Genomic DNA, 17,885 nt, shown 5'->3' with positions numbered 1-17,885 from the left:
GAAATAGACTACTCTGGGCGCCATCCCATTCGCGTCAGAGTACTGCGGGGCGGAAGGCAAGAGGGACACCACTGCCATATTTTCCCCTAAAAGTAGCATGGAGAATGCTACACCGACAAGAGCGTGGCTCTTAAATTAGTGATGATAAAAAAAATAAACTGGATTGACAAAATGCTCAGCAGGTCATAGAACCCCAGTGGAATCATAATTAGCTTTCAGAAATCCTAGTCTAGTACTTTTTAATGAAAATGTCTCTCTCTAATCGCCTTTTTTTTTCAGGTGTCTTACGAAGGTGAAGCGAAATACCCCGACCAGCCTTCTGGCCCCAGCTACGGCCAGAGACCCACAACTGGGGGTTCAGGCCCCGGTCAGGCATACGTACCGCCCAGCCAAGGAGGAGGCTATCAATACTAAACTGCCTATTATAATACGGACTGTGTGAATGCGTGATAGTTCATAATTCTTAAGTGTCGATTGGGATGTACAATATTATATTTTACTATGTTACAAACTGTTCCAACTGTAGTACAAACATAAAGGTAGCCACATGGAGCTTTCAGGCCCCAAACTCACGGGGCTTCGAAATTATTCGTTTGCACCGAAGGTTTATACAAAAAAAAGAGCTAAATTTTTAGATTAATTTTAATAATTGACATTATTAAATTATAATGTAAATTGGAAACCATATCAGACTTTGAAATTTTGTTACTTTATAAAAAGGCCCCGAATTGTGTAATAATGCCTATGGAATGCATATGAGTTACCTTACTCGAATAATGCCATTATGAAGGTTAGTTGAGTAAAGTATAAAAGAAAATTATGACGATTTTTTAAAAGTGAAATTATTATTTGTAAAATTATTTCGAGTTAAAAATATTTACATATTGACCGCTTCAAATGAACTCCATTTTAGACTGCTTTCAAACGAGCGTTTTCGATAAAAACGCTAGTGTGTAAAAAGCCTTATAAAGATGACACTATTCATTTTTAGCTCAAATAGAAAATGGTTTTTGAAATTAATATAATTTATGCTAAGGCCACTATTATGTACTGACTGAAAATGACACATTAATAGTTACCGAATTATAGTTACCACTATAGTTTTAGACGAAGAATTTAAGTACCTAACTGCTGTACAGTACAACTTACATTATTACGTATTATAATATTATCTTTAAAAGCTTTCTTAAAATAATGATTGTAATAAGACAGAATATTTCATAACATTTTACTTTTATTTATGACAGATATAAAAGAATAAAATGTTGTGTAAACCATCCAAAAGAGACTATTTATTTAAATATGGTCAGTCAATTTTACTTTTTTCCAGTATTTTAGACCAGTAAAATAAATTGTATTTAAAAAGTTATAAGGATTTAACAACATTATTTTAAAATAGGTACTAACCTTATCGTATTTTAATACTCATCACTGCCCAGTTATTTTATATTTATTGTAATTAAATTTGTTAAATAATGTCATTTTGTACCTTATTTTTTAATAAAGAATGAGATTCTAAAAACTTTTATTTTCTATATTCATTTACTTGTTATGCTGCGTAGCGACATCTAGCATCGAATAGAAAGTACTGCCGTCAGATGGCATTGTAAAAATTCGTAAACCACCCAATCACTACCACACACTACTGTATCAGTGTACAACAACTCTAGTTATTCTATCACATTCTTGTCGTAGCACATTGACTTCTGAAAGAAAGAGATAAAATGATACCGCGAGGTGACTCACTGATCGAGCGAGATATGTCAGTTGTGAACTAATTGTGAGTGGGACGTTCTTTTCTGTCAAATTCATTTGCAAACTGATTTATATTTATTATAGGTTAACTTTATTTAATTTTCTTTAATAAATTATTTGGATTTGAATCATAATTGTTTTAGGAAGAGCGGAAATTGCACCGCTGAGGATATTCTTAAAAAAGATTATAACCACAGTTGATAACAATAATCTGTCAGCTATATATTTCTCGTTATGACTTCTGTAAAAACTAGAAAATGGAAAGAGAACATAGAAAATCTACTGCTAAAGAAGAATATTTGTGGTATTTGCTTATCAGAAGCCCAGGAGTTGGATCATTTGGAAAATCAGTACCATATAGAAATTGAGAATAATGAAAAAACATTGGAGGATCTTATTGTGTTTACCTTTGGAAATAAAGTAAGTTTCCCGCTTTTTTTCTATTTTTACATGAGTAACTTATGCCTGTAAGGCCGGTCACATACATTCGGAATTCCGTTTCGGAATTTCGATTCGAAATACTGTTTCGGGATTCCGTTAATATGTCACACACATACGTTTATTTCGGTTCGGAATAACAAGGCTCAGTTGAGCGACGCTAGAACTTGAGTTCAGACATTTGGCATTATGGACGACGATTTTCTTATCGCGATAGCACTGTTGCTATACCTATCAAGGAAAAAAAAAATACGTCGCCGTTACTGGGCCATGCATAGGCCATCATACGGAATTCCCAATCAGATTAAATTTCGAACGGAAAAAAACTGTAAGTATGTGGTTGATTCATAGATGTTGTATGGATTTAATGCGTTCGATATTACGAATCGATATTTCGAATCGAAATTCTGAAACGGAATTCCGAATGTATGTGACCGGCCTAATTGAGTTTGCTATGTCCGTCGCTCACGATAGGTCTCCCATAATACCAGCGCCGCGGCCCGTGCTAAGCACGTCACGGCATTATGCTGATAGACATCCTTTTTTTTATTTAGGACACCCTCCTCAGTGTGTAGTTTAGGTGATTAATTTTTTGAATTATTTTAGTCTTATTGTCTTTTATATAAATGTAAGTTTGTTAATGTGGCGTCCAATATATATAGAAATAAATGTCTTTTCTTTCTTTCTTTCGTTCTAATCCATCATACAAGATGTATGTAATGAAGTAGGTAGTGTAGGTAGTCCTAAAGAGCATAAAAACCCTTAGAGCATTCGCACTACCACAATAAGGTATTTGACTGAGTCAAAGATAAAGTATAAGATGCAGACCAGAAATAGAAGCCAGTCTAAGATGATTATACATAAAGATCAAAAATCAATCTCATTTTACTTTTCGAAATTTTCGAATTTCGGAGTTAAGTAACAATGAGTATGACATTTGACCGTTTTTATTGCTGACGTCACATGATAGTATTTCCATACAAACTCTAAAGGAAACTTTTGTTCTGACATTTTGTAAAAAGTATCTCATTTGACTAGGTTGTCAAGTAACCTATAACGGCTCATATAATGTCCAAAGTGGATGTACGACTATTTGTAGGGTAGCTACACTACATTTAATCAGATTTATATTAAATAAATCATCATCATCTCCCTAGCATTATCCCATTTATCACAGGGTCCACTTACCTAACCTGAAGATTTGACAGGTCCGGCTTTTACAGAAGCGACTGCCTGTCTGTTTATATTAAATAAATAAAAAATAAAAATAGCCTTTGTTCACCGACAATATTACATTGCTTAGTTTTGTTATTCTAAATATTTATATTATGATAGGCTGTCCTAGACATAGACAGCATATTATATTATGTCCATAGCTGGGCACAGCCTCCGTGGTCTAGTGGTTAGAGCGTTAGGCTCACGATCTGGAGGTCCGGGTTCGATTCCCGATGGGGACATTGTCGAAATCACTTTGTGAGACTGTCCTTTGTTTGGTAAGGACTCTTCAGGCTTGAATCACCTGATTGTCCGAAAAAGTAAAATGATTCCGTGCTTCGGAGGGCACGTTAAGCCGTTGGTCCCGGCTATTAGCCGTAAAAACACCTCCACCAACCCGCAGTGAAGCAGCGTGGTGGAGTATGCTCCATACCCCCTCCAGTTGATTGAGGGGAGGCCTGTGCCCAGTCGTGGGACGTATATAGGCAGTTTATGTTAGCTGGGCACAGGCCTACCCTCAATCAACCGGAGAGGGTTTATATTACCTATTTGTAATTTTTTGTATCTCTGATTTCCAGGTGAAAAATTATCTGGCAACACCATACTTCTGTGAAAAATGCGTCACTACAATCTTGGAATCGTATCTTATGCTGAAGGGAATGAAGTCGAACCACCTCATTTTACACAAATACTTCAACATAATATCTCAACAGATTAAAATGAGCTCCGAAGCTGAAGTACCGATGGAAAAGCAACTGATGTTGACAATTGATAATATTAATAGTCTCAATGTACCCACTACAGTCATAGTAGGTGACAAGCCACCGAAAAAGAAAAATATTACTCAGATTTTCTTATGCAAATTAGATGACTTAGACACAGAAACACACAACACACACAGATTCACAGATTCAGGATCTACAGATACAGAAGTTGTTAACTTGGAAACTACTGCTACATTAAAATATGAATGTCCATACTGTGGAAAACAGTTTGATGGTTACAAATCTTTCAAAAGTCACCACAGTCAACATAAAGACATATTTTACCGTTGTCGTTGTTCTAAAAAGTTCAAAGCGTTTGGAGATTTGATCAACCATAGGCTCTGCAGCCATTCGGATGATGTGGTTACTTGTAGTTATTGTAAAATTATTTTGCTCAGTCCGGAGAGCAAAGAACATGAGGTGGAGCATACTCTACACTGTGTGAGCTGTCAAATAATTTTTGATCAAAAATCTGATTTTGACAACCACACTCTGGAGCATCACAGTTATGCTACATGTCAGCATTGCCTAAAGACTTTTAGCAACTCGTTTAAGTTGGAACATCACAGATGTATTTACAAATGCTTCGAATGCAAAGATGAATGTATTCATGAATCGTACCTAATATCTTATAGAGAGCAGCATATGGCGCAACTTACTTCATTTAAATGTAGAGATTGTGATTTCAAATATACATCAAGAAGAGAACTTATATGTCATGTAAATGAAGAACATTTACTACATTTTCCCTATTTATGTGACTTGTGTGGGGAGAGTTTCGCTTCCCGTCCGTCTTTGTCTGGCCACATGTATAAAAAGCATGCAAACCATATTTCTGATATATTCGAAGATAAGTCTGCAATAAAATCTGCTGGGCATATAATCTCTAGTGTATACAGTGAAAATCCATTTCAGTGTAACTTGTGTGGATTCTCTTTCAATTCCGAAGAAGCTTACACAACGCATAGAAAAAGACATTTGACAGAAGAAACCCAGTGTCAATTTTGCGGTGAATCTTTCTGTAATATAGGAAAGTTAAACATTCATATTAAGAACAAGCACCCAGGAGAAGTGAACAGTAAATCGGTCATCTATCGCTGTACCATGTGCTCGTCAGACTTTGATTTCAGATCTGATTTCTTAAAACACGAAGAAACACACCCGAAAGGTACTAAGCACGTTTGCAGAGTATGCAACGAAAGTTTCGAGTCGAAGAACTATTACTTCTCGCACACACGCAAGCACAAAATTAAGTACGACAAACAGTGTCCGATTTGTTTTAAGAAATATACGAAGCATACTATTAATAGGCATGTGAGGCAACATACTATAGAGAAACCTGCAGAGCAGAATGCTAAAAGCGTAATGTGCGACATATGTGGAGCACTGGTGACAAGCGAGGAAGCTTTGATTAAACATTCTGAAAAACATAATGAAGAAAGACAATGTCCTCATTGCGAGAAATATGTGAATAGTGTCTTATATGAGATACATCTCAACACACACAGGCAAACAGACAAGACAATGAAAAAATGTTCAGAATGTGACTATACAACTAAGTTCACAGCTTGTTTGGAGGCGCATGTCAACCGTCACCATTTGAAAATCCGTCCGTATCAATGTGAAATATGCAGCAAGACATTTTACTCCAACTACACTTTGCAAGGCCACAAATTGACCCATAAAAACGAAAGACCGGAGCATTACTGTCTTATTTGTTCAAAGAAGTTTATAAGTAAGAAGGCTCTAATACTCCATACGAGACTTCATACAGGAGAAACCCCATACCCTTGTGAGTTATGTGACTTAAGCTTTTTGTCTGCAAGTAGAAAGAGACAGCATATGATTCGGAAGCATTTTGAACCAAGTGTTGAGTGTCAAATATGTCAGAAGAAACTGTTCACCCAAAGTGACCTTAGAAGGCATATAGCCGATTGTCACGATGGAGAATCTAAGAGGAAAAAGAAAAAACTCGATGAGGTTATAGTGGAGGACGTACAAGAATTCGAAGAATGTGAATAGAGAAAAATTGTCTATGTACGGATTTAGTGTCACAGTACTCACATCACGATATTTGCAAAGATTTAGCTACCTAGCTCATTTCTGTCTCACTGATATTGGGATAATATAATTGTGAGCTTATGTTATTTAGCTAGCACAGTACATACAGGGTGTTAGTGAAAATATTTTTAAAAATCATGAATTTTGCGGAAAAATCCACTCAGAATAGTGGTCTGAATCATGCCCCTCAGTATTCGTTACGATGTCATTAATACCCTGTATTGTAATACGTTGATGTATTCCTTGCCTATGTGATGTGTTTAAAAATAAGATTAAATACGAGACTTCATATCTATCGGGGTGGGCAGAGCCACAAGACACCAGAAAACAGAATTGTGTATGTGACTATTTAATGTTTGTAAATAGTTTAAATTCTTTCAAAATATACCACAAGTTCTTTTACAAGAAGTTTTTACAATGCAGTTATTTATTTCAATACCCACAGAAAATATAACAGTCTTTGTTAACTAGCCATTAGTATAGAATTGAATAAAAAAATAATCTTTTATTTCGTTGTTTGAGGGTAGACGCATAAAATCACATAAACCCGCTTTTTGCTTGAAGATAGATACATGGCTAAATAAAAACATAATATAAAAAGCCGACATATGTCCCACTCCTGGGCACAGGCGCCCCTTCAATCAACCGTACAGGGGTACAGTCATGAGCAATATAATGTACCCACTTTAGGACTCTGTCGCACTAACATATTTGATATTAGTGAGACTTTCAGTTCAATTTGTCAAAAAAGTTAGTGACATGGTACCAAAGTGTATACATATTACTGCTCGTGACCGTACGGAACACACGCCACTACGCTGTTCACCGTGGGTTGGTGGTCACTAATATATATTTTTTGGCACAAAAAAGGAGGTTTAAAAAAATAAAAACTGCATCATATTAAAGGCCAGTAGCTTTTATTATTAAACAAAATATAGTATACTTATAATACAATCATCAGCGAACTTAAAAATAATTTACTTTTAAAGCTTAAAATAATTATATTATTAACAATTTTAGGCATTGTGCTATGTACTCGAAAGATAGTGGCCCTGATTCCTGCACACATCTCTTAATTTCATTTTAAGTTATACCTGTCATTTTCTTATCCACCGGAAAGGAAAGGGACGAATTATTGACAGCTGTTAATTTTAAAATGAATGTGTAACCCGGGCAAACCAAATAGACATTTCGCTGATATGCAACCCGTTTGACGCATGCTGTCAACTTAATTCTGTCGGCTTATTGGCCAACCAAGCCAATGGTGCCAATTCCTGCAGATGCCATCTAATTTTATTTTAAGTTATACCTGTCATTTTCTTATCCGTTGAAAAAGAAAGGGACGGGTAATTGACAGGCATAAAATAAGCAGAAATCTAAAAATTTTACATTGGCCAATAACCCGACAGAGTTAAGTAGACAGCACGTCAAACGGATTACATACCAGTGAGATGACTATTTTTTTCGCCCGGGTTATTAATTCGTTTTAAAATTAACTTGTTAACAATCATCCGTCCCTTTCCTTTTCGGCGGATAAGAAAATGAAGGGTATAACTTAAAAAAAAATTAGGAGGTGTCTGCAGGAATCGGGGCCAATGTAAAATTTGAGAGGATTTTTTAAATTGACATGGTTGATTACCCGTCCCTTTCCTTTTCGGCAGATAACAAAGTGACAAAGTGAAGTATAACTTAAAACTAGATGATGTGTACTGAAGTCAGCACCAGTAAGTGCCTACTTATTCTAAATACTTAATATTATGAACAGAGAAGAAATATATCTTTCACATAATACAATTTGATCAGTGGTCCTATAAATTCCATAATTTAAAGTGTGTATTTCATAAATCATAATTGTTCTACCAACAGGCTAGTTTCCAACTAGTCAAATCAGTTACTTTTTACTAAACGTCAAAACACGAAATTACTATAGAATTTGTTTGAAAAAGCACATTGTGACGTCATAGAAAAACGTGATAAATTGTCGGACTTATTATTACGTTTTTCTTGTTTTAAATTCAAAAATGAGTAAAATTGAAAAAAGAAAACGTTTTTCGTTACTTTTAGATGTGTCTTTATTTAGTAATCAGAATTTAATAATTTAACTTGAACCTAGTACACGACCCAACTCCAGAATAGTAGAGTAGTTATTATTATACACTGTTTATTATAGTTTGACTAATTAATTTTACATCAGAAAAGGACAGTACACAGTGTACCCAGTGGTTACCAAAGTTGTCTGGGCCATGATCCCTATAATTACATTGAGGGAGTTTCCAGGCAACGTTCGCCAAAAACAAGATAGATGGCGTAGTACGGTTTTAACGTGATAATTACGTATTTTCTCACTACTCGGGTACATGATTATTCCAAAATACAACGTAACGGCAGAAGCATATAAAATTTATCATCATCAATTTAAGAGCCACGCTCTTGTCGGTGCAGCAGTTTCCATGCTACTTTTTTAGGGAAAAATAGGGCAGTGGTTTCCCTCTTGCCTTCCGCCCCGCAGTACTCTGTCTGACGCAAGTGGGATGGCGCCCAGAGAAAAAAATAATTGGTGCTTGATATTTGGATCAAATACAAATACACTTTATTGCACCAAAATAAAAAGAAATAACTACAAAAAGTCTCTTAACTAAGTACATGGCAAATGGCGGCCTTATCGCTTAAAGCGATTTCTTCCAGACAACCATAAGGATCACATTATGTTGCTACCTATATTGCTTCTCTTTATTTTGATCAGGACAATAATGCGTGGAAGATGTAATTGTGCCTTGGTGTAATAAAAAGGGTCATCATTTACACTCAAAGGCAAAGATAAAAGATGCATATGTCTGCTATGGCGTCATTTATATTGTTTTTGAGGAACGTAGTCTGGAAAGTCTCTCAAATACAAGTTCACAAACTTAGGACCCACCCGTTACCAAAATGAATAGAAGAAAACCTGGTCTTTTACAGAAGCGACTGCCTGTCTAACCCGGGAAGGGAAAACCAGCCTAATACAGGTTAGGTCACATACCTCCGAAACACTTTTCTTGGGAATGTGGGTTTCCTCACGATGTTCATCGCTACGCACATGGTAATCACATATGCTCCAAACAATAAATTCATAACAATTTCGAAAATCATTGGTTTAAGCCCGTGCTGGATTCGAACCTTAGACCCAAAATGGGCTACCATGCCCCGTTAAAAAATGTAGTTATTGTTGTCAAATAGGTGAAGCTATATATTATTGGGTTACAGAATTTTTTCCTAGACTTACGATCGACTCAATGTTAAAAGAAACAATGTGAACTGTTCTCGTGATCTTTAAGACCTTTTTTGTTCAAAAATACTTTTTTACACAACCTGCAACTGAAACTACCCCCGTGCCATTTCTTCATGTGTTGTTTAACTTTTAGTTCAGAATAAAACCTTTGGATACACAATGAACATTGATAAGGCTTGATTCCAATGTGTTTTCGCACATGCACGACTAAAGCTCGTCGGGATTTCAAAGTTTTAGAGCAAAACTCGCATTTTTCTTTCGACCTCATACTGTGAACTTTATTATGACTCAGCAAATCCATTTCTGTGTAAAATTGTTTATCACACATGTCACAACTATAAGGTTTTATTTGCAAATGAATTTTATTCACGTGAACAGAAAGGTCGTTGTCCTTTAAATATTCTTTCTCGCAGAAACTGCAGGTTTGTGCCTTCTTTTGACTGGCAACACTGAGTTTTGCCCCGTGTCTTTGTAAGTGGTTGTCATAATGCATCTGAGTTCGAAATACCTTTGCACAAAGCTCACATTCTCTCAACCTGTGACACTCTTTATGTAGCACCACTTTCTTGATAGTTTTAAAAGCTCTGCCACAAATTTTGCAAGGGAAATATACCTTTTCATTCAATAAATGAGACATTTTCACATGTTCGCGTAAATGAAACTTTGATTTGAAAATATTTTTGCATATTTTACACTGCACGTTGTTCTTTACATGTTTAATAACGTGTTTCTCGAAAAAGTAGGCTGTAATAAACTGCTTGCTGCAAATTGGACATGTGTACCTATATTTTGTCTGTTTGGTTTCTTTATTTTTGAAAGTGAGAAATTCTCCCAAATTACCCGAATTAACATTTAAAAATCCGTTGACCAAATTGTTCATTTTGCTTCTGTCAGATATTTGTTCAGCACCTTTCATGTTTGGTAAATAATCTTTTTTATCCTTCGCAACACTTTCGTCACTACTTCCTTCACTCTCAGATTTCACTCTAAATTCGTCTTCTAGAACTTCAACTTTGAGCTTTCTTTCGTCTACTTCTTCATGCCCGTCAAGAAGCAAATTTTCATCAAATTCTTCTTCAATAGGCATTATACTATTTAGTGACACTTCAATACATATTTTGCTCTCTGGTTTAATACTATCAACACCCTCTATCATTTTAGTGATGCATGTATCTAGCCGATTTCTTATATAGTGTGTTTTGTTTATAAAAATATAGGAGGTAATAGCATAATCTAAGCACTTTTCGCATATTTTTGTCCCTGTATAGTTGAGTGGGATATTCATCTGCAACACAAAAAAAGGAATAGGTTAAAATAAAAGAAGCTGATGTTAAATATAATACATAAACATATGGACAGATGTTTTGTAAACTTCAATTGCTGCTCGGGTAAGTAAGTGCAGGATTTTTTAATTTATAGCATGAGTCTTATCTGAAAAACTAAACTGTGTGCCTTAGAAGTAGTTGATAAGCTTTTTAACAATAAACGTTTCTACAGAGTGTACTTTCTTGTATAATACTAAAATCTAATAGTTTTCTCAACATTTTCTTTATTGAATTAAGTACTTATACATTACATTTTAATAGCTATGTAAGCTAAAATAAAATCACACCTTAATCTCGCAAATTTTACTGCTGACAACACTATTATTTACGAGAGAGTTATACAAATATGAGGAAATGTGTTTAATATTAATATTGTTATAAATCTTTATATTTTTAATCTAATTTTAGCTTTTAATATTATATCACTCACGCACGGCTCACTCATGATAACACATAAAATAGCGTTAAGCCTGTATCCACGAAGGATAGACAGAACTCACTCATTCTCATTATTATTATGGCCTAACACTTTTTAAGGATTTACGAGCATTTTACATTGAAAACGCTTATTTTTATTATAGTTTAGTGCCGTCCTTCACTAACGCCAAATGCTAGACAGAGATAAAACTAGTTTTCAGAACAGTCAAACTAATTTAACATTAAGTTTGTGCTGCTAGAACTGGCACTTATATTAAGTATTAGAGATAGCACATTTATAACTCTTTTTAAACTAGTTTTAAATTGTATGTGATTATTAGACACATTTACGGCTACGATTTATTTGTCGACCGCACTTATATTCTAAAATGCTTGGAGATTATTACTTATATTATATCTATCTGCTATGCCATGATTATATTTCTGGAATATATTATTAGATATCTTGTTATGTAGATTATATGTTTTGCAAAGTTGGTTATAGTTAATACTTTATGTTCTAAGGTCTAAAATCTCTTAGCGATTCGCCAAATGCACAATTAAGATTTAATTCAAGACAATTTATTTCATCTTTTCAACCATACCTCGTTAAAACACACAACTTTAGACTAAAAATATTAGTGTTTTGGATATCTATTATTATTGACGAATAATTATATTGTTTGAGTAACAATTGATTTCAAGTAATTTACATTTTCCTCATGAACCTCTTGAATTTTCTTTGATGCCTTCCTTTATTTTCAGGTGTAGCTCCCATATTGAACTGAAATGGAGCATTCTGAAATGCTGGTAACATCATTTGAGGCCTAAATTGAAAAGGGCTAGATGAAAATGCGAAGGAATAAGGATTCGGATATGAATGCATCAGCGCAGTGGAAAAACTTGGAGATGGCGTATTTTCTTCTGCTATTTCCATTGTTTCTTCTTTTTGATTTGGTTTATTAATGTCCTGTGTATTATTGTTAGGTTTAGCTGTAAAGAATACGACTTTAGGAGCAGTAGTAACTGTTTCAGTTGTAGTAATACTGTTGGAGTTAATTTCAGTGTTGGCTTGTAGTGGTTTCAAATCTATGTCGACTTTCTTTTCAGTATCGTTGGTATCAAATTTTTCTTCAACTTTTGGTGTCGCGGTCTTTAGGAAGTCTAAGAAACTGGTTTTGAAACTAAAGTTTAGTTTTAATGTGTCTTCAGGTATGTTCGTAGAATCGCAACAGAGGCATGCTTCCCTGTTTACATTGTTAGTTAGGCAAATATTGCATTGCCATTTAGTTCTTTTAGCTGGTACAGTAGTTGTATTATCAGCTTTACGTTTATTTGCTCTGTTCTCACATAAAGGTTCAGGCAACTCAGTCTCTGCATCCACTTTTTGTTTGTTAACTCTGCCCTTTTCTACAGAGTCATTCAATTCGAATGTAGTCTCTTTGCTTTCCGTTATTGATATAAAAGAAATTTTATCTTGCATTTCATTACTGCTTGTTGGAAATACAGACTCAATCTCTTTAGTTGAATGGCAATAATCACATTTATCGGTATTTTGAAATAACCAGCAATATTGACATCGTTTTGTTGTTCCTTCCATTTCAATGGTTGCTTGTACATCTTTCACTGCTGCAATATTTTCAGTATTTGTATCTCGGTTGGTTGATTCTTCAATATCCATACAGGATTTACACACAGCTTTCTTAAATACCCAACAGTATGTGCACAGATTATCAATTTGGTTTTTCTGCTCTATTTCATTGTTAATACCTTCTATGTTTTTGTTTTTTATGTCAACCAAGTCAGGTTTGGAAAACACAAAATGTATGGTTGTGTTATTTTCTTCAATGGGATCATCATTACCAGATTTATCGTAAATATTTTGGATATTATCATAAGTTTCGTCATCAAATAACTCAAAAGTATTATTATTCGGAATGTTTTGATCAAATTCTCTAGTCACTTCTATAAACAAACCGTCATTACTTTCAAGATCATCATCGTGTTTGTCTGTAATTGACATATCCACAGTTTCGTTATTTCTCTCATCAGATATATCTTCGTCAAATTGCGTAGTTTCTTCAAATATTTGTTCGTTTAGGAAGTAAGTGGATTTAGGATGTCTGTCTTCATTCAAGTTTTGAACATCCCCAGAGATGTAGGTGTAACTTTCATTGTACTCTTTGTTTTCCAATGGTACTGTTACAGGCGGAGATAATGACAATCTACTATCTGTGAAATCATCAACGTCTGTAGTATTTTTGTTGATTTTCTTTGTAATAGTCATAATTCTTGGTTTTTGGGCTACAGGCAACTCTTGATACTTGTAATTTGGCTAGAAAATCACAGTTGTCTTACAAGGGTGAAATTTTAGACAACAAGTAACAACAGATTTGAGAATAGCAAATGCATTATACAAATAATGTACAAAACATAAGCAAATACCCAAATTTCAAGTGTATTATTTTTTTTGATTGCAGAACCACTACAAACACAAAAATCTATAAAGGAGGAGAAAAATAAAATTAGAAACATTCGCAAAGCTGATTCAAATACAAATCAAATAAACCCACCTCTGGAACTGTAGCACCCAAAATATTATACAAGCTTCTGTCTCCGGTCAATTCTGGATATCCTCCATGAAGACAAACCATCTTGTCCATCTGCACCATAGGACCTTTGTTATCGAAGCATATTGCACACAACTTATCCATTTCTCTGTCAACCAAATGCTCTAAGACCATTTTGAATTTATGCTTCTCAATATGTTGTAGATGAACATTGTAACTATCCGTGGCATGTCCGCATTGGTTGCAAATAAACCCTGTTTGACTTTCTTCCAAATTGGGGTTTGTTTCTTTAGCATGGTGCCGCAGATGTCTATTTATTTGGTAACGTTTGGCAAATGATTTGCCACAAATTCTGCAATGGTACCACATAGTTTTTGGATGTATCTTCTCATGGTTCACTAGTGATTCCAAGTTGGGCAGGACTTGCCAGCATCGTTTGCATTCAAGTTCACTCATTTGTGGTTCGTTTGTGACTGATACGGCACTGGAATTAATCAAATTAATTATAGGCTCTGCGTAATCTATGACATTTCTATGTTCAGTATACAACACATTGTGGTTAGGGTGTGTTTTTTGTCTGCCACGTTTTTTCTGTCGTTCTAAAGGGTCTAACTTGTTTAGTTTATCGTACATATCTTCAAAGCAGTTTCTGAGTGCTCTTTCGGCCTGATCACATTGCTGGGCAAAAATATATGCTCGTAAAGCTTCATTGAGGCATTTCTCGCATATCTTGTTTGGGAAATTCGGGTCATCTGTCACCTGAAACGAGAATAATTTTCTTTATGTAAGTATCCGTCTTCACTCTGTCAAAAATGAGAGATCACAAATTGCAGAGACGAAAACAGAAAGGAGACTCAAATGGCGATAGACAGGATACATGATGAGGTCTGAAATAACAGAGATAGCAAAAGACGAAGAGATTGACGAAAAATATTTATACCGCAAAACATAAACATTTAAAGAAAGATGTTATACAATCCGCCTGTGGCATACATACTGAATAGTCAGGTTATAAGTTCTAAGAAGTAATATGCACATAGGTAGTTCATTTAAATATGTCTGTTTATAACAATAACAGATTACTCACTTTGAATGGATGGACACTAGCCACTACATCTCTTATAGTCACTTTATATATGGCTCCATTCCCTCCAATTTGCATAAGCTGATCCAATTCAGACAGCGGATATGTGATATTCAAGCAATAGCGGCATACTTTTTTCTTCAAAGTACCACTTAATAATAATTCAACGGCTTTCTTCGTAGTCAGTACATCTCTTTTTATTACTACAACAGTTTTCAATTTGCGTGTTTCGGGTCGTGCAGATGCTTTTTGATTCAACTTACGCACATTTGAGTAAGTTTTCACGGGTTTTTTAGGTTCAAGATTTTCCATAATTTAAGGTTATGATTTAAAGAAGTTTGGTTTTAGTCGAATTTAAAATTGACAACGAATGTGGCAATAGTTATGAATGATTTAAAGGGATCAAATAAAGATATTTTTGTATATAACACGTAATAAATAGATAAACAATACGACAGCCTACAGTGTCAAAAGTCAAAACCCGAAAATGGCCGGCCTAAAAATGCAGATGCAAGGGTGGGAGAGAGAGTAGATCTTTGGAGTAGATAATAAAGTTGGCATGTGGTATGGAAAGTCGGAACGTCACATTACAAAATAAAAACCGAAAATAAAATAGGTATATAGATAGGTACAAGCCTTCATTAACAAGTACCAAGTATTATACTTGGTCTTTGGTCATTAATAATGTAGATTGCTTTGGTACCTAGCAACTTTTTTATCTAGGTAAAGTTGAGGTAAAAGGTAAAGTCAGTGACAACAAAATAATTAGTATTCGTTTTACGTAAAACAGAACGTTTCGGGTTGTTTATTTCAGCAACAAAATTTTACTAGGTACTCAGTCTTCCCTCCGGTTGGTTGAGGAGAGGCCTGTGCCCAGCAGTGGGACGTATATAGGCTGTTTATGTATGTATGTTGGTATGTACTCAGTCTTCTGTATGAAAGTGACTATTAATAAAATGTTACTTAAAAAATGGAGTTCGAAAGCTGTAAAGTTGAACTTCAGAAAAATAACAAATTGAATGTGAAAATAGCTTCATACCTATTGAAAACATGTAATAAACCCTTATTTGTGTTGGAAGTATAATGGTTACGGTTTTTAGTAATTTAGAATTATTATAAAGATCTTTCAGAAATAGAAAGAAGAACAGACAGTAAAATAGAACTTTAGTGAAACGACCGTACCCCTGAAATGTCAAATTAAATGTCAGAATTGCGACTTGTTTTGCCAACTGGACAAAGTCTGTCATTGTTGCAAAATAATGCAATTTTCTTATTGTTTACATTCTTTCCCTCAAAACATTTCTTTTGAAAATCCTTACTAGTGATATGTGGCGTTAAGTTCTACCATTCACAATGTCGTGGCTAAATCTGAACCAGAGTTTGAACAGTTTGAAAGGACAGATCACCAATTTCGCATCTGAAGTGTTGTCTGAGGGTGTTGCGCAGGATTTTGGCGACAGTTCTTCGAGGACAGACTTGTCTGCAAAGGAGTTAGAGGAAAAATGTCACAATCAAGAGCTCGAGGTGAGTCTACACTTTATTTAGGCTCAATATGTTCAATAGGAATTTGACAGGTAATTTGAGGTTATGTTGTGATATGTATATGTTGTTCTCGTGTAATTTGGTTGATATCCTGTGTTTACGTCATTTTTGTCCCGCTCCAGACCGTCTAGACAGATGATCAGCCTCGTCTGCCATTATTAGCCTTTAATCGATAGAGCTACGCGAATGGTATAGCCATTTTCGAGATATCACGCAATTCTGGTGTTGATTGTAAAAATTATCGCGATCTGCGTTATTACGGCGGGCAATTGGCAATTTGTTACGGTTAATATCAAGTGTACCTTGTTGGTGTACCACATATTTGCGTTGTGTCGATTTAATTTGACATGACACACATATTACTGTATTTGGTAAGAGTTATGTAAAATAATTAACGCAACAATTCGCAATGCGATGAATGTTCGCAGATAACATCTTTATTGCAAGTAAACATGCTTATTGCTTATAGAGTATCTGTAACACTAGCCATAAAAAAAGATGAGAATATCGAAGCAAATATTGTATTACACTTGATATTTAAAATATTACTATTATAAGGTGCCCAAGTACTTTGTCTGGTACCTAAATTAGTAGAAAAACTGTGAGCTAACTTTAAAAGTAAGTTAAAACTATGACACTAAGGAAAACAAGGACAGTAATAAGAAGTAGTGTAATATAATATAATGTATTTATGTTTTTTTTAGCTATACCAAAGCTATACCCATAAATATGTCGAAAACAAGTTAGTTTAGTTTTTATTAAATGTACAATTTATTGAGCGATGTATTTATGTAAAAAGACATCTGAAGAGATTCAGAAATCAGAATCATTTATTCAATGTAATTATCATGGTTAAACTTGTTGAAGGTCAACATAACATTTTTGAATTTACGTCATTTCGCAAGGTGTTATGGCTGAGAAGAAATGACAAGAAACTGCTACAGCAACACATCTTTTAAAAACTAATGGTACACATTACAAGTTATTTAATAACTAGAGGAACATATTCAATACCAGACATTTTTATCATTTTTTTTTACATAAAGTAAGCTTCACATGAGCTTTAAATTTATACACTTGGGGTAACCTGTAGCAATCTACAATAATCTACATGCAGGCATCCCAACAATGGGCAGGCATGCCTTTAACACCATTACTGCTTAGCAAAAATGAAAGACCAATCGCAAGTTAGAGAGAAAAAAAAATTAAAAATATCCAACAGGATTTAATAGTATCAACTTGGATTACAAGTAGATTATTATTAATTACATTTTATGTACAATAATAATGATCACAGAGTATTCTAAACCGGCCAGAATGCATGAAGACATTTTTTTATTCTTATTTTTAAAGAGGCTTTGAACACCCTGAGTGATCATGCCAGGCTCATAGGTGCTTTCGTATAGCTATCCCTTAGGCAAAGGATTGGTCATGAAGACTTAGATG

The 17,885-nt window shown here is 34.7% G+C and overlaps 4 protein-coding genes across 5 annotated transcripts in view; 3 read left to right on the top strand and 1 right to left on the bottom strand.

The window, feature by feature from the left end:
* The window catches only part of LOC126378197 (pro-resilin), a 50,135-nt gene extending 48,687 nt beyond the window's left edge, over nt 1-1,448 (top strand). The window contains exon 6 of the mRNA XM_050026417.1: nt 280-1,448. Within this exon, the coding sequence (XP_049882374.1) occupies nt 280-414 (135 nt within the window). The 3' untranslated portion in view covers nt 415-1,448. The remainder of the gene's footprint in view (nt 1-279) is intronic.
* A 381-nt stretch (nt 1,449-1,829) lies between these two features.
* Nucleotides 1,830-6,437, top strand: LOC126378068 (zinc finger protein Xfin-like). Its single transcript, XM_050026197.1, has 2 exons — nt 1,830-2,175; nt 3,987-6,437. Exons 1-2 carry the CDS (start codon nt 1,990-1,992, stop codon nt 6,192-6,194), a joined length of 2,394 nt encoding a protein of 797 aa, XP_049882154.1. The 5' UTR covers nt 1,830-1,989; the 3' UTR covers nt 6,195-6,437.
* A 2,497-nt stretch (nt 6,438-8,934) lies between these two features.
* Nucleotides 8,935-15,361, bottom strand: LOC126378060 (zinc finger protein 528-like). Of its 2 annotated transcripts, none has more exons than XM_050026180.1 (3): nt 14,901-15,361; nt 13,817-14,572; nt 8,935-10,786 (listed from the first exon to the last, which is right to left on the bottom strand). In XM_050026180.1, exons 1-3 carry the CDS (start codon nt 15,207-15,209, stop codon nt 9,509-9,511), a joined length of 2,343 nt encoding a protein of 780 aa, XP_049882137.1. In that variant the 5' UTR covers nt 15,210-15,361; the 3' UTR covers nt 8,935-9,508. The 2 variants fall into 2 exon arrangements, with proteins under 2 accessions (XP_049882137.1, XP_049882135.1); XM_050026178.1 differs by lacking the exon at nt 8,935-10,786 and adding an exon at nt 10,818-13,578.
* A 753-nt stretch (nt 15,362-16,114) lies between these two features.
* Nucleotides 16,115-17,885, top strand: part of LOC126378025 (thyroid receptor-interacting protein 11-like) — an 86,925-nt gene continuing 85,154 nt past the window's right edge. The window contains exon 1 of the mRNA XM_050026085.1: nt 16,115-16,421. Within this exon, the coding sequence (XP_049882042.1) occupies nt 16,251-16,421 (171 nt within the window). The 5' untranslated portion in view covers nt 16,115-16,250. The remainder of the gene's footprint in view (nt 16,422-17,885) is intronic.

This window comes from Pectinophora gossypiella, chromosome 25 (assembly GCF_024362695.1).
Source record: "Pectinophora gossypiella chromosome 25, ilPecGoss1.1, whole genome shotgun sequence".
Lineage (NCBI taxonomy): Eukaryota > Metazoa > Arthropoda > Insecta > Lepidoptera > Gelechiidae > Pectinophora > Pectinophora gossypiella.
Note: the sequence above shows the minus strand (reverse complement) of the source record. Positions and strands in the feature narration are given on the sequence as shown.